The sequence below is a fragment of the Humulus lupulus genome, chromosome 9 (assembly GCF_963169125.1).
Source record: "Humulus lupulus chromosome 9, drHumLupu1.1, whole genome shotgun sequence".
NCBI lineage: Eukaryota > Viridiplantae > Streptophyta > Magnoliopsida > Rosales > Cannabaceae > Humulus > Humulus lupulus.
In genome coordinates this window covers 43,270,596-43,288,170 of record NC_084801.1, presented here as the reverse complement: position 1 = coordinate 43,288,170, position 17,575 = coordinate 43,270,596, and the positions used below count along the sequence as shown (strand labels likewise).

At 35.7% G+C, this 17,575-nt stretch overlaps 1 protein-coding gene across 5 annotated transcripts in view; it reads left to right on the top strand.

Moving 5' to 3' along the window:
• The window catches only part of LOC133799286 (probable LRR receptor-like serine/threonine-protein kinase At1g56140), a 55,828-nt gene extending 48,168 nt beyond the window's left edge, over nucleotides 1-7,660 (top strand). For all 5 annotated transcript variants that reach the window (XM_062237298.1, XM_062237297.1, XM_062237296.1 and 2 more), the window contains 4 exons: nucleotides 3,518-3,728; nucleotides 4,147-4,378; nucleotides 6,617-6,767; nucleotides 6,859-7,660. In XM_062237298.1, coding sequence (XP_062093282.1) covers nucleotides 3,518-3,728; nucleotides 4,147-4,378; nucleotides 6,617-6,767; nucleotides 6,859-7,209 — 945 coding nt within the window. In that variant the 3' untranslated portion in view covers nucleotides 7,210-7,660. The remainder of the gene's footprint in view (nucleotides 1-3,517; nucleotides 3,729-4,146; nucleotides 4,379-6,616; nucleotides 6,768-6,858) is intronic.
• Nucleotides 7,661-17,575: the final 9,915 nt, after the last annotated feature.

Below are 17,575 nucleotides of genomic sequence, written 5' to 3'. Positions count from 1 at the left end.
CTGTACACCCAAATGTTTTGATAGGTAGAGAGTTGGAGGAGATATGAGTACAGGAAGCAAGAAGGACAGAATGAGGTGTCTTAAAATGAAGAGGTCGACTTCGAAGGCGGTTGATAAGATAGACAGCCGTAAGAATCGCACTTCCCCAAAAATGCTTAGGGACGTGCATGGTGAAGAGTACAGCCCTGGCTACTTCTAAAAGGTGACGATTTTTCCGTTCAGCAACACCATTTTGTTGAGGGGTATCAAAACAGGAACTTTGATGAATGATGCCATTGTTGGAGAGATAAGTTCCCAAGACATAATTAAAATATTCGGTGTTGTCCGTTCGTAATATACGAATAGATTGTCTGAAATTGTGTTTGAATCATATGATGAAAATTTTGAAATACACTATGGGTATCTGACTTCTGTTTGAGTAGATAGACCCAAGTGAGGCGTGTGTGATTGTCGATAAATGTGATGAACCAACGATGTCCAAAAGAAGTAGTGACTTTGGAAGGTCCCCATAGATCACTATGAATTAAAGAGAAGGGACATGTTGGTGTATAGTGTTTTTGAGGAAAGACATTCCTAGTATGTTTAGCAAATTGACAAATATCACATTGGAAAGACTCAATTTTATTATTGAAAAATAATGCAGGAAACAAATATTTTAAATATGAAAAACTCGGGTGTCCAAGTCGATAATGCCATGCATAATTGTCTTTATTTGAAATAGAAACAAAATTGAATTTAGAAACCGAAACAGAATTAGATAAGCTTAAAGACAAACTAGATAAACTAGGCTGTTGCTTTATTTGTTGAGGATTTTCAAAGAAATAAAGTCCACCATGAATCCTAGCACTGCTAATCGTCCTCCCCGAGGATAGTTCCTGAAATTGACAGGAATCGGGAAATTTTTTAGCAAGACAACTATTATCAGTAGTTAACTTACTAACAGAGATTAAGTTGCATTGTAAGGATGGTACATGAAGGACTGATTTTAGTGTTAAGTCAACTGACAGTCTTATTTTACCAATACCTGCAATCGGAGAAAGAGTGCCATTGGCAATCTTGACACTAGAATTATTTGAGCATGAAGAATAAGTTTCAAATAAGTGATATAAACTAGTCATGTGATCAGAAGCACCTGAATCAATTATCCATGGTGTTTGAGAATTTTTTACCGTAGAAGAGAGATTACCAGAGTGTGCAACAGAGCAAGATGCATTATGAGATCCAGAGCCAGAGGTAGAATTTAGAGCTGACTGATTCAGGAGAGTATATAAATGGGCAAGTTGTTCCTTACTGAATGGGAATGGAGCAGTTCCCGGATTGACATCGGAAGAGGTATCATTGGCATTCCAAGTTTGGTAAGCCTTTTTGTCATTGTGACGCTAAGGAGTCTAGTTGGCTGGTTTGCCATGAATTTCCCAACAAGTGGAGCGAATATGACCGTGACGTTGACAGTGATCACGCCAAGGTCGTTCACCCTTGCGATTAGGGCGAGGATCAGGATTGGTTCTGCCAAATGTTGGTGGTCCCGACTTCGAGGCAAGTGCTGAGCTTTCAATGGGTTGTGATTTAGGATTGGTGAGCATGACACGCCGACGTGCTTCTTCACGCCTAACTTCAGAGAGCTTCTTCAGTATTAGGAAATGGAGAACGACTAACCAAACGTCCCCGAATTTCATCAAGGTCACTGTTTAACCCAGTAAGAAACTCAAAAACCCTTTCTTTCTCCAACTGGTTCCTCTGGATTGTGGTGCAGTTAGCACACAAAGGTGTGGTATCCAGATATAAATCCAATTCTTGCCATAAATCTTGTAAGTCTGAAAAATACTGGGTAATAGTGTGATTACCTTGTTTGATTTCTTTTAAATTTGTGCGGATTTCAAAGATTTGATAAGCATTTCCCATATTAGAGTACATCTTTTTAGGAGCGTCCCATACCTCCTTAGCAGTTTTAAAAAATAAATATCTGCGACTTATTTTTGGATCCATAGAATGAATTAGCCAAGCAAGGACAATAGAATTCTCAACTTGCCATACCTTGTAGGTAGGGTCGGTCACTTGAGGTGCGGAAAGGTCACCTGTAAGATATCCAAATTTACCACGCCCACATATAACCAATTATACTGATTGTGCCCACTGTAGGTGATTTTTCCCATCTAGTTTGTGGGCTGTAATATTGAGAGAGCTGCCATCATAATGGTAAAAAGAGCCCATAGAATCGGATTGGTTTTTGGCCTGAGATTGACCTTGTGTGGGCCCACTTGTGTGAGATGAGATTTCCTCCTCAGTAGTTGTCATTTTTAGCAAAAATAAAAAATAAAAGATCGAAGAACAGTACAGAGAACCACCGTAAAGAAGAACCAGAACCCACCGTGAATAATAGGAGCTCGACCCCGATGCTCGCCAGTCGCCGAGAAGGAAAAAAAAATGAACCACCGTGAGATGTCGAGAACTGGCGCCGAGAAGAAGCAAAGTCGTGGACTCCCGTGAATGACTTGACGAACCACCAGATTCCGCCGTGCCTGAGAAACAACCAGAACCCCTGAAGACGAATGGATGCTTGGATGTTTGAGAGTCGACTGGACAATCGAAGGTGGAAGATTTATGCCAGAGGTAGGAAGATCAGAACCTTAAGCTATGATACCATGAAGAAATAGAAAAAAAGAGACGAAGAAGACACTTGATAGTGATGTAAGGCTTGAATTTTATTCACTATGAAACTCTGTATAAATAGGCTGTACAAGAATCAAAAAACATAAAAACAGAATATACACAATTGCTGATAATTGTCTAATTAAGGAAAAAATATACAACAAATCTTCCAGCTATTGATTCACACGATGTGCTCCTGATTTCCTTATCTGTCAATAAATACCAAATATTCTAGAGTAATTACAGATATTCTAGACTAAATCAACTAGTTTAAAACTAAATAATCTAATTATATTATGATAAACCCCCGCTTAAATACACTTACTACATAAAAAGGCTTCATTAAGGTTTACTTAGGAGAGGCTTTTTAAATGAGGGGTACTATTGTAATTCTAGGTTAGTTGGGCGGGATTAACTTGTACCAAAGACTATATATTGTCTGTCTAGCATTTATTTGGGGATTATCTAGATGTGTAAAGAGATTAGTCTCACTTTGGAGAGCCCCAATTCTCTCGGACAGTTGGGAATAGGAGAGTACAAGCCTCTCGAAAGCTTGAAACTGTGTAACCTTTTGTGTTCATCAATAAAGATTTCCTAAGGATAATTCCAGTTCCATTGTGTTCTTTAAATATACAAATTCTATCTAGGAGAATCTATCATAATAACTCTCCAAGTATACAGCTTGATTTTCTTATTGGAAAGATGAGTAAATGCTCACGTATACTATATTTTCTGCACTTTAAATATCAGTTGCATCTGAAGTGGAAAATAGCATTTTTCATATTTTTTTTGTTTTGTTTTTTTCTTTCTTAGAATATATACTTTTTTTTTATCTCATCTTTTATTTTATGGTGTTGATACTTTGTAGGGTACACTTTCAGATGGAAGGGTGGTAGCTGTTAAGCAAATTGCAGTAGCATCTACCTACGTAAAGCGTCAGTTTGTATCTGAAATTGCCACAATATCTGTTGTGCAACATCGCAATCTTGTGAAATTGAATGGATGCTGTATTGAAGGAAATAGACGTATCCTGGTTTATGAATATCTTGAAAATAAAAGCCTCGATCAATTACTCTTTGGTATGAAGCTATTGGTTATGCTACATTTACTCTCTAACTCCCTTTTATGAGAATACTCTTTCATCTGCCATTATAGAAGTTCTTAATCATTGAAACCTTAATAACTCTTTAGTTATAAATTTTCTGCTGAGGCAAAGAAAAACAAGATATTTATCATTAAATTGCGAAATTCTTTGCATGACTGGTTTTATATCATGCAAGTTACTGCCTGGAAGTGCATATAGCAGCAGTAAACATTCTCAGTATTTTTTTTTTCTTTTTTCCCCTTTACATTTACATGTAAATATTTCCATACTCCCAAACTATGATGACAGTAATTTCACGAGTAAAACCAAATACTTTGCAGTTATGAGTTTTTATGAGAATACTTGTCTTTGTGATAAATCTTCTTGATCAAATGAAATGGCCAACCTTGCAGGAAAAGTTGACCTGCATCTGGACTGGCGTACCCGGTTCAATATATGCTTGGGCACAGCAAGAGGACTTGCTTATCTTCATGAAGAATCCATGCCAAGGATTATCCATCGAGATGTCAAAGCTAGTAATATTTTACTTGACGATACATTTTGTCCTAAAATATCAGATTTTGGTTTGGCAAAGCTCTATGATGAGAATAAAACCCACATCAGCACCCGAGTTGCAGGGACAATGTAAGTCTGTCTTTTTAACCAACTTACAGTACCTATTCTTGCTATAATCGCTCATAATACCACAAGAAGTATCTAAATGCTCTTTAGGTTCATTAATTAAAAGACAATTGATGCTACTAGATACAATCTTTGTATGGACTTCAAATTATTCTCATTCTAGTTGAAAATCATGCAATCGAATGGGACAAGATAATCATCTTTATGAAGAGGAACTGATTGTAACTAATGGTTTGGCAAAGGAACTGATTGTAACTAATGGTCTTGGTTCTGAAGTTGAAATTTCTATGTATAATACTAGGAATTTCAAAGTGACCTAAAGATTGAAAAAAAAATTGTGGAAAATTAGCCTTTGATAATCTTTATTGATAGAGAATAAGGCCTTTAAATAGGCACTATACATTAAATAGGCATTGTACAGGTATAAACAAATCTGGTATTTAATACCAAGTATTCTAAAGTAATTACAAATATTTTAGGGTAAATCAATTAGCCTAAAACTATATAATTTAATTATAGTAACTTTCTAATAATTTAGCTTGATTTCCTTATTAGAAAAATATTGAGTAAATGCTTAATATACAATATTTTTTATACCCTCCCTCAAGTTGGTGCATAGAGACTCCACATGCCCAACTTGCAAACTAACTCGTTGAAACTTTCTGTTGATAGCCCTTTAGTCGGTAAGTCAGCCTGTTTTTGCTTGCTATGAATATATACAACACATAGTTCATTTCCATCAATTTTTTCTTTATTGAAGTGTCTGTCCACTTCAACATGCTTGGTTCTGTCATGATGGACTGGGTTGTGTGCTATGTTGATTGCTGACTTGTTGTCTCTGTACAACTTTAAAGGCTCGGTCCTTTGAAGTTGTAATTCTTCAAGTATGCATTTGATCCAAAATTAATTCGCATACTCCTTAAGCAAGAGCTTCGAATTCTGCTTCGGCAGTACTTCAGCCTACCACTGGTTCCTTCTTACTCCTCCAAGTAACCAAGTTCTCCCATACTTTAGTACAATATCCTGTTGTTGATCTTCTATCTTCAACTGACCTTGCCCTATCTGCATCTGCGAAAACTTCAACACCTATTTCCTCATTCTTTTTAAATAGTAATCCATTTCCTGGTGTTTTCGTCAGATAGCGTAAAATTCTGTACACACCTTCCAAGTGTTCTTCGAATGGATTGTGCATGTATTGGCTAACCAAGCTCACATCAAATGCAATATTAGGCCTTGTGTGGAATAGGTAGATCAATTTTCCCAGTAACCGCTGGTACATTCCCTTGTCAAGTGGCTTCGCTTTTGTTGGTTTATACTTGCTTTTTGGTTCAACTGGTGTGGTCACAGGTTTACAACCACTCATTCCTGTTTCCTTGAGTAGACTTAGGACATATTTCCTTTGAGACATAACAATTCCTTGTTTTGTTCTTGCAACCTCCATTCCTAGAAAATACTTCATTGGTCCAAGATCTTTTACCTCAAATTTCTGGGCTAGCAAGCCTTTAAGTCTTTCTTGCTCTCCATAATCATCACCGGTGAGTATCATGTCATCAACATAGACAATGAGAATAGTTACCTTACCCTCTTGTGAGTGTTTGAAGAACAAGGTGTGATCCGATTGAGCCAGTTTATACCCATACTGTTTTACCACTCGATTAAATCTTTCAAACCATGCTTGTGGAGATTGTTTTAAGATGTAGAGAGATTTTTTCAGGTGACAGACATTCTCTTTTCCATATCTTTCCTCGAACCCTGAAGGGATTCTCTTGAAAACTTCCTCTTCCAAATGCCCATTGAGGAAGGCATTTTTGATGTTTAGTTGTTGTAGGGGCCAATCGAGATTTGCAGCAACTGATAGCAGAATTCTGACTGTGTTTAACTTGACAACGGGTGCAAACGTCTCGTTGTAGTCCACTCCATATGTTTGGGTGAATCCTTTTGCAACTAGTCTTTGATACCATGTGGAAAATTAGCCTTTGATAATATTTATTGATAGAGAATAAGGCCTTTAAATAGGCATTGTACAGGTATAAACAAATTTGGTATTTAATACCAAATATTCTAGAGTAATTACAGATATTCTAATTAGCCTAAAACTATATAATCTAGTTATAGTAACTTTCTAATAATTAAGCTTTATTTTCTTATTGGAAAGATACTGAGTAAATGCTTAATATATAATATTTTCTACAAAATTATATATTAGATGATAAAATAGCAAGTCATTTTATCATCTTGCAGAGGCTATCTGGCACCAGAGTATGCCTTGCGCGGGCGCCTAACGGAAAAGGCTGATGTTTTTGGTTTTGGTGTTGTTGCATTGGAGATTGTTAGTGGGAAACCAAACATTTACAATACTCCAGACGGTGAAATCATATATCTCCTTGAAACGGTAAAAAAAGAAATGAGGCATTTTTATTTTCTTTCCAAACTAAGTTCAATAGTTTCAATATGTAATGCTGATTAATCAAAGTGTTTTTCAGGCATGGACGCTACATGAAAATAACCAAAGTTTAGGGTTGGTAGATCCAAGATTAGTAGAATTCAATGAAATTGAAGTAATCAGAGTAGTACAAGTGGCACTTCTCTGCACTCAGGCATCAGCAACATTGCGGCCGTCAATGTCACGTGTCGTAGGCATGCTTGCTGGAGATGTTGAGATAGACACTGATATTTCAAAGCCAAGTTATTTAACAGAATTGGGTTATAAAAATATGAGAAATTTGAATCAAGGCGATGCTATGATTCCGCTGGGCCCTATGAATGACCCCATGTTCCCTTCTCCTTATAGCCTGGCTGCTCCAATCAGTGATGTTATCACTGAAGGAAGGTAGAAACTTTCTTGTTCTTGCTATAATGTCATGCATATCAGGTACAATAACAACCTTTCCCTTAACACAGAACTCCTACATCGGTACGACCTCTCATTTTTGTTTTTGTTGCTGCTCTTGTTTCTTCAAATTCATGGCAATGTGTTTAGAATATGAGATACCAATAGAGTATAGGGTAGTCAACATTGTTAGGAAAGTTGGCTTGTGAAAAACACAGAAGAAAAATTGTGTCGCAACACTAGGAGATGTATTATAGTTTTGGAATGTAAAATGGGTCAAATTGATAGCTCAAAGATGCAGCTTAAGAATTTTTTGAATAATTATTGACTGATTTATATTCCTCCTGGTGCACAAGTGAATATCACCAAGATTGTAGAAAACAAATTTCATCTATGTTTCTGAGTCAAAATGACCAGGAACTTGAGTGACATTTTAAGTGTTTTTGACACTGCCATACTTTGTTTTATTCAGATTCGATCATTTGTAAAATAACATCATATGTCATCAGCATGTTTGGGTGAAACACATTAATTAATGCTAAGTAAAATTTGCATGCATTTCCTAGCTACTTTGCCTGTTCAACTTGTACAAGTGTCCAAATGATCTTAAATTTTTCGAAGCCGTCTCAGAAAAGGACTTTTGTTAAACGAATTACAATCTATTATCATTAAGATGGTGTGACATATATTAAATGATGGCGGAAGTATTTTGATGGACTAAAGATATAAATATAGGCCACGCTTTTTGACAAGATACAAGTCTAGTACGAGTCTAAGAGACACAAGTACAACATGATAAGAAAAATATGGGCTTGGACTATGAAGGACATAACATAGGGAAAACTTGAAAAATACCCAGTTTTATTACTCACTAACTATGAATACACACAAAATTCATTTCATTGATTTTTAGCCATATTTAGCGACCGAGTGACCAAACTACCCCCTCTTACTTTCTTCAATGTCACCATCTCATTTATTCTTTTTGAGCCAGCACTAACGCCTCACTGCCAGTGTGCACCACTCACTCCAAGTGACATGGTTCATTCAACTACTCAATCCCAATCAAATTTGCAGCCAAATGCAAACTTGTTTCAATAATCAGTTTTTCAATTTAAATTATATATTATAATGTTTAAAACCTTAACCAAAACATTTTAAAATTTAAATCACTCGCCTTAAAATTTAAATCACTACGCTTAAAATTTTAAATTTTAACAATTATGCTTAAAATTTAAACCACAATAGTTAAATAGCTTAAAATTTAAACAACTAAATTAAAATTTAAACCAAAACACTTTAAAATAACCAATAAACTTAAAATTTAAACTATTAGGCTTAAAATTTGAATCATTAAGCTTAAAATTTTAAATTTTAACAACTAGACTTAAAATTTAATCCGCCAGGGTTAAAATTTAAATCACTAAGCTTAAAATTTAAACTACTAAGCTTAAATGACTTAAAATTTAAACTGATAAGTTTAAAATTTAAACTATTAGGATTAAAATTTAAACCACTAAGCATAAAATTTAAACTATTAGTCTTAAAATTTAATCTACAAGGTTTAAAATTTAATCTTTTAGGCTTGAATTATAAATCAAGTCTCTTTAAAATTATAATTTTAATCTATATAGCATAATGTCTAAAATCTAAACCAAAATCTTTAAAAATTTAAACTATAAGGTTTAAAATCTAAATCACAAGGCTTAAAATTCAAGCAATTAGACTTAAAATTTAAATCACAAGCCTTAAATGGCTTAAAGTTTGAACAACAAGGCTTAAATGACATCAAATTTAAACTACAAGGTTTAAAATTTAATCATTTAGGCTTAAATTATAAACCAAGTCTCTTTAAACTATAATTTTAATGTATATTGCATAATGTCTAAAATCTATACCAAAATCTTTAAAAATTTAAACCACAATGTTTAAAACTTAAACTACAATGCTTAAAATTTAAACCACAGTCCTTAAATGACTTAAAATTTGATTTTTTTTTTTTTTTTTTTGAAAAAGGAGATAGAGACCAAACACTAGGTCAGGTCCCCACTCAAATAAATAAAAAACCATCACTTATGGTGGAGGAAAACCTTGGTACAATCAAAATTCTAAATACAAGGACAAAGCAACACCCATTACAAACCAGACTACACAACCAAAAAACTCTTCCACTCTTTAGAGAGATCCAAAAAGGATAAGCCCTCAAAACCCTTTGTGCGATACACCCAAGTGGCAACCCAAAACTTAATTCTCTCCCAAATGAAGTCACAAAGACTAGACTTTCGTCAAAAATTCTGCTATTCCGTTCTAACCAAATTGCCCAAAAAGAAGCCAATATTGTAGCCCTCCACAACTTATTCAAACGCTTATCCCTCATTAAACCACAACATAACAACTGAAAGCAAGAAGATGGATGGCACCAACTCACCCCAAACTCACCCCACACAGTTGACTATATTGACTGGGCCAACTCACAAAACAAAAATAGATAAGATACAGATTCAGCCGCCCTTTTACAATAAACACACCAACTAGGAGAAAGACATTGATAAGGACGACGACGTTGAAGAGCATCATTAACACTTAGTTTCTCCATGCACAATAACCAACTAAACACCTTTACTTTAGAAGGAACTTGACTTTTCCACAAAATCCTAGCCCAAAACACATCAAACCAACCATTAACGGAAATGAGCAAATTATAAATTATAAATCAAGTCTCTTTAAATTATAATTTTAATATATGTAGCATAATGTTTAAAATCTAAACGAAAATCTTTAAAAATCTAAACCACAAGGCTTAAAATTTAAATTACTAGGCTTAAAATTTAAACCACAATCCTTAAATGGCTTAAAATTTGAACCACAAGCCTTAAATGACATCAAATTTAAACCACAATGTTTAAAATTTAATCATTTAGGCTTAAATTATAAATCAAGTTTCTTTAAACTATAATTTTAATCTATGTAGCATAATGTCTAAAATCTAAACCAAAATCTTTAAAAATTTAAATCACTAGGTATAAAATTTAAACCACAAGAATTAAATGGCGTAAAATTTAATCCACTAGGCTTCAAATATAAATCAAGTATCTTTAAACTATATAGCATAATGTCTAAAATCTAAAATAAAACTTTTTAAAATTTAAACCACAAGGCTTAAAATTTAAACTATAATTCTTAAGTTGTTTAAAATTTAAACCACAAGACTTAAATGGCTTAAAATAAGTTATGGATTAATGTTTTCCTTCGCGCTGTGGCACAACTATTTAAGAGTCGCGACACTCGAGTAAGGAGAGCTTTTACATAGCGACTACACACTGTGTCACGTAATAAAAGGCGCTGCGACGCTAAAGCAACATCGAGTTGCCATATTGTTTGTGCGCTGCAGTTCCGAGAAGTTGACATGAGAGTTTTTTCCCTGGAACTGACCTAGGGGACCTCACGAGGAGTTATGTTTCAGGGATTCACGGAGGGCCCCGAGACCCTTCTTCAGATGTCTAGTAGTTCATGCACCGATGACTCTTTGGCAAGGTAGTCCACCTCTGAGGACTTCTCGGGAAATATGTCGTATATGTCACCAGGTGGTGCTTATTGTTGACGTGGACGGTAGGCTGAAAAAGGCCTGGAACATTATGGTTTACATTTAAAGAGGTAGTTTGTTTATTAAGTTATGTGGGTACTTATATGTCCCTAATGGGTAGCGCCCTCATGCGCCTTTGCATGTACATAGTGCCTATATACTATTATTGGGGGCCTTGCATTAAAAAAAAATGATTGGAGTTATAGTCATAGGCATTCCTAAGCATGAACTTCGTGCCTTTTTGCAACTTTTGGTATTCTTGGTCACTAAATGAAAGTGTAATCAAGTATTACGGGCTTGAAATTTATCTTTATAAGCTTGTGATTTACATTTCTCCAAATTGTCAATACAAAATCGACCCAAAACAATTGTCAAACTTCAATTATAGGATCTCAAAACCAATATCACAGAAAAATATAAATTTCTATAACATTGTTTCAAGGCCAACTCAGGTTCAAACAAAATCTTGACTCCCCCATTTCCATCTCATGATTAGACAGTACACCAAAAAGCTCTGCTCTTTTTCATCATCCCTTACTCCCTTTGTTCCCTTTTTCTCAGCAATATCAACGTTTTTCTAATTATTCAAACCCTTCACCTCTTGTCTTTTTTACTATTATCTACTACAACACACTAAATTCTCAAAATCTAAAGAAAGAAAATGATCAAGTATTAAAATGAACGTGATCATTAGTGAGAGTAATAATATTAATATTCATAATAATGAGATATTCATATCACCATGTATATAAATTAACCACAAAGATGATGGGTCTTAATCTTAGGTACGTATAAAACACTACAAGACACATATGACAAGACAATGTTATATCATACAGAAAAGAAAAAAAAATCAATGTAAAGTAATAAGGAGCAAGAAGAAAAAAAAACATCATACATGCTTTCTTTTATGTACATATTCAAACAATATTTTTGTAAATAGCAGCTTCAGAATTCATTACCATTTCTCTGACAAGTACATAGAATTCGAGGTATTTATTGAGAAATAAAATAATACTAAAATTGTATAAAAATAAATGATGAGTATCTTTACAAATATTTATGTTTATCTAATAAATGTCCTCATAGAAAGACATTACATGTTTGAATGACTTCTTTGGTATTAGTCAACTCAACATTTTATTTAGTCAGCCTTACTTGAAATACAAACTCAATTAAATAGGCATATTCATTATTTATGCCAAGCCATGAGAGATGGCTTCACCTCTCTCGAATAATTTACTTCCAGAAAGAAAATGACTATCTAATCTGTTGTGTTTCCTTGAGCTGCCCACTTCTTTCAATCAAAGAGAAAGTCTAATCTTGTTAAGACAAAACCAATTCCTTCAAGGTAAGTAATCAAATTACAGTGCTTTATCACAAAAAGTAAAGAACAATAAATAATACTCAGCCAAACATTATTAAAAGAATTTATTCTCAAACTCGTCCTTGGAGTTTTAAGCTTCAAATTTATGCATAATATATACTAAAAAGATCTAAGATTTCATTGAAGAGTTTTATCAAATAGATGGTACCTAACTATATTTCAATAATTTTAACTTTTTATTAAATCCAAACTAACAACAATAGCTTCTTAAGAGAAATTTGGAAATGATATTACAGTAATTTAAGATGAAACTCAAATAATACAATTTACATACCCGACTACAAGTTCAGAGTAATAGATTGCAATGGAGATGGAGTGTATATCAACTTCGGCAATAAAATGATATAATTGCTGCTAGGATCAAATGGCTCGAAATGTCGGAGGGGTGGGGAAGTCGGAGTTAGAGCTGGAGTGGGAGAAGCTGTCGAAGTGTCGTCGGAGTGGGAGGAGGACTGCTCGCCGGAGTGTGAGGAGAAGTGAGGGTTGGAGTGAACAATCTGAAATCGTCTTAGGTCTGATTGTTTTCAAGAAGGCAAAAAAGGGTATAATGGGTATTTTGATTAAAAAAATAGGTACTAATTAATACTGGGAAATTTCACTTTTAATACTTAATGATGCCTAATATTACTAAAAAATCCCAACACTAATAATATCTTCAATTTGATGCTAAACATTCCTCTCATACCCAAAATACCCCTCCCATTATATCAAAAAGTCATAAAATCTTCTCTTCCTCTCTCTTCCCTCTCTCTCTCTCTCATTCTCACGAAATCATCCATAAAACCTACAGATTTGTATAATTTTCTTGTCAAAATCATTGTTAGCCATCTCCATTGTCTCTGTGAAGTCGTTAATATCAAATGCAACATCTATTTTGAGAGTTTTTGGAGGAGAAAAACCATGGGTAATAAGATTTTACATTTTATGTGTTGGGTATTATTTGTTTACATTTTTTTTTGGCTATTTTGAACAGATTTGAGCCTATATTGGTGTATTTTTCAGGATTTTTAGAGAGATTCCGCGATCTGTGTTTTTCTGGGTTTTCTGCAAGTTTTTTGCTCGACAGCAGCTCGATAACGGTTCGATATGAGCTCGGTGGTATGTAGAAGAAGGTCTTGTATGAGCTCAATGTAGCTCGATGTGAGCTCGATTATAGCTCGATAGGTTTGGGTTTTAGTGCTCGATTGTGCTCGAAGGAAACTCGATAAGGGTTCGATTGGACCCTACAATATTTGAGCTTGATAGGTTTAGGTTTTCTCGATATATGCTCGATAGGGTTCGATGGAGGCTTTGGTTAGGTTTTATGTTCGGTTTAAGAAATGGTAGCTCGATGCTAACTCGATAAAGCTCGATGATAGCTCGATAAAGCTCGATAATGTTCTTTTTTAATGTATTTCTGAAAAAATGATAGTTTTCCTGACAATGTTAATGTTTTTTTTTCCAACACATGCTCTATTGTCTACGTTTTTGTATCCTACAATGGTGTTTGGGAATTACAAGGGAATAAGTGGATTTTCAAGGACCCTCAATGCATGGTGATACCGATGGAGGATACTGTAACGTACTTGCAACTTCTTGACATATTGCACAAGGAACTTAAAGTTGATAAACAGATGTATGAGTTGAAATTGGAGGTTCCTTACACTTGCGGCGACCAACCGTTTACACCCGTTCATGTTGAAAGTGATCTTGGGTCCGTGCATTCTTAGGAGTAACATCTAAAGAAAGGTTGGCCTTGTGTGTCACTCCTGTTAAAAAGATTGTCATTGCAGACCCATATTCCACTCCCGGACCTGAGGGAGCAGCCAGTACTTTAGGATTTCCTATTAGTGACCTGAGGGACAACCAGTATGAGTGCAACCCCTATGTGAATGACGATCCAGTAGCTGAACACAATGAGGACTTAGGATACAATTCAGTGGATGATGATCTAGTAGCTGAACATTTGCAAGTAGAACAAGCACAAGAACAACCAATACGTCATATTGCACGGACGAACCCACCAAGTCAAGGACGTCGAGCACCTGGCACCAGCTCTAGTCGTCCTGGTGGAACATAATATAACTATACAGGGAACATTTCAATATGTTCAACAGAAGATCACAGAAAATGGAGTGCTCCCATGTTTACAAAAGAAGATATCATGGCTTGTAGTCGTTCTGAATCACCCTCATCCGGTGTAGCGTCGGGGGAATTACATCTTGGGAAGACATTTGAGAACAAGATGGAATTGAAAACCAAAGCGACTCTCTTTGCAATGAAGAATAATTTTGAGTTTATGGTTAAGAAGTCTGGTACTGATGTGTTGTATATCACCTGCAAGGATTCTGATTGTGGTTGGAGAATAAGAGGGAAAAAAGTAGCGCGATCGAAGATGTTTGAGATCACTGTTTATAATAGTGTACATAAGACCACTTGCTCACTGTTTATAATAGTGTACATGAGATCACTGTTTGAGATCACTTGCTCACTAGAATTGTGACAAAAAGACCACCGTTAAGCAGCAACTTCTGTCATTGGGCACCTTATCAAGAACAAATATGCTACTGATGGCACCAGCTATCCACCAAACAGCATAAAGGAGGATATGAAGAATAATTTTGGGATCGATATGAGTTATATGAAGGCTTAGAGATGTAGAGAGAAGGCACTCGGTTATGTCAGGGGGACACCTGAAGAATCATACTCCAAGTTACCTTCTTACCTGTACATGTTGCAGCAAAAGAATCCAGGTACAATAACTGATTTTGTCACAGATGATGGTCGCTTTCTTTACTGTTTCTTCTCACTCGGAGTTTGTAGAAGGAGATTTACATCATGTCGTCCTGTTATATGTGTGGACGGAACTTTCTTGAAGTCAAGGTATGGTGGCCACATGTTGTGTGTTGTCGCATTAGATGCGAATAACCACATTTATCCAATTGCATTCGCGATTGTTGACAGTGAGAATCATGCTTCTTGGAAGTATTTCATGATGAAATTGAAGGAAGCCATTGGAGTTGTTGATAATCTGTCTTTTGTATCAGACAGGCATGCTAGCATTATTCATGCTCTTGAGTTGGTCTTCCCTGATGCCTACCACGGCACATGCTACCATCACATAAGTATGAATGTAATCGCTAAGTTCAATACCAATCACTGTCACAAGGAGATGTGGAATGCTGCATATGCATTTCGGAAGTCAAAATTTCACAGGTTCTTCAACAATATAAAGCAAATGGATCCTGCCATAGCTCAATATCTCGAGGGTATTGGCTTCGATAAGTGGACTCGTGCTTACTTTCCTGGGAATCGATACAATGTAATGACAAGCAACTACGTTGAAAGTTTCAACAACAAAACCAGAGACGCAAGAACCTTCACAGTCACTACTTTTGTGGAATTCATTCGTTTCACAATTCAATCATGGTTTGCCGCGCGTCGTGAGGAGGTAGAGAAGTGCACATCCAAATTAGCAACAATATATGAGAAATATGTCTCAGGCATTGCAGATGATGCAAGGTACTTGAAAGTCCATCCTCTTGGACAGTTTGAATTTCATGTGGTAGACCCAGAAGGTGATGGTGAGGTGAATTTGATGACCAAATCATGCTCTTGTGGTCAGTTTCAAATAATGGGTTACCCTTGTGTTCATGGTGTGGTTGCGGCCATGTTGCGCAGTGTCAACATTTACTCACTGTGTTCACCATATTACACTACTGAGATGTGGAGGGAGTCTTACAAAGAAACAATTTACCCAACTGGAAACGAGGATGATTGGGAAGTTCCCGAGAACATAGAGAAAATGCAAGTTGGGGTTCCCGTTGAAAAACAACCAGTTGGTCGACTGAAGAAGAATAAGGTAGGAAGAAGGAAGACAAACTGCACTCCATCAAATGGAGAAATCATTCGCAAAGAGCGCAAGTGTAGCATGTGTGGTGGTCTTGGCCACAATAGGGCTACATGCAAAGCTAGGCTTTAAACTCTTTTTTCCCATTTGAACTTGTTGTATTAATAAACTCTTTTTATTTGATTTTTCTTGAAAGTTATGTTAATGGTTCGATATGAAAATGATATTGCTCAATAACAATGCGATAACAGTTCGATATAGCTTGATATTAGCTCGATAACAGCCCATGAAAGTTATAAAAAAATGATAACAATTCGAAACTGTACATGTAAAGACCCCGTATACAAGATTATCATGAAGGTAACAAATTTTGATAATTCGATAACAGTTCGATATAGCTTGATATTAGCTCGATAACAGCCCATGAAAGTTATAAAAAAATGTGAACAAGAAACTGTACATGTAAAGACCCTGTATATATACAATCAGTAAGGTAACAAATTTTGATACCACAAGTCTGTGGTCCACTTGTTCCTGAACACCTCCATATTTTCATCGCAGATAGTTTCCAATGGAAGACCGACCATTAGATGCTCAATATGCTTGACAGCATACACACCACAATCCCCACTGTAAAAAAAAAAGTAAATATTAAGTGCACATTACTATAATTTTAGTTAGAAACAAAATTAGTAGTAAGATGATGTTTGTTACCTTCTCTTTGACTGAGTGAGCTCGTGTTTCTGTTTGCGACGCCATGTGAACTGATGCGGCTTGTTTCCTGTTGATGGAATCTTCAACATCAAGCTATCAATAAACAGTTTACTCTGCATTAATAGAGAAGGAAGCAAAAAGCACCATGGACTCATAATTTCCTCAAGCTTTGCGTCACTAATCACCGAGTTGTCTAAATCGTAAACAGTCAGAGTCCAACTAGAAATGGAAGCCTCAATGGCAAACCAATGTATAGTTCTGGCACCAATATACATCCTCAACTCCTCCCCAAGATGCTAGAAATTGCTGCTCGATGCCGGTCAACATGGACATAACGTCAACATCCCAAGTATACTTTGTTTTGTCGACTGTTTTCTTGTACTGATCATATCGGGCAGGTATCACTTGTGAGAAATAACTATTCATCACAACTGCATTCTGTCGATATATATTGGGAAAATACTTGCGACGCATACGAAGAATGTGTTCTGCCACATCAATATGCTACAAAGAGAGTACGATAAAAAAATTAGCAAAGACCATCATAAATTGCTGCTGTCGAGCTCCATCGAGCTCACATCGAACTACTATCGAGCTCACATCGAGCTAATCTCAAACAGTAAAGAACAACCCTATTTTAACTCCACTATCAAACTACTATCGAGCTCCATCGAGCTTACATCGAGCTAATCTCAAACAGTAAAGAACAACCCTATTTTAACTCCACTATCGAGCTCCATCGAGCTCACATCAAGCTAATCTGAAACAGTAAAGAACAACCTTATTTTAACTTCACTATCGAACTACTATCGAGCTCCATCGAGCTCACATCGAGCTAATCTCAAATAGTAAAGAAC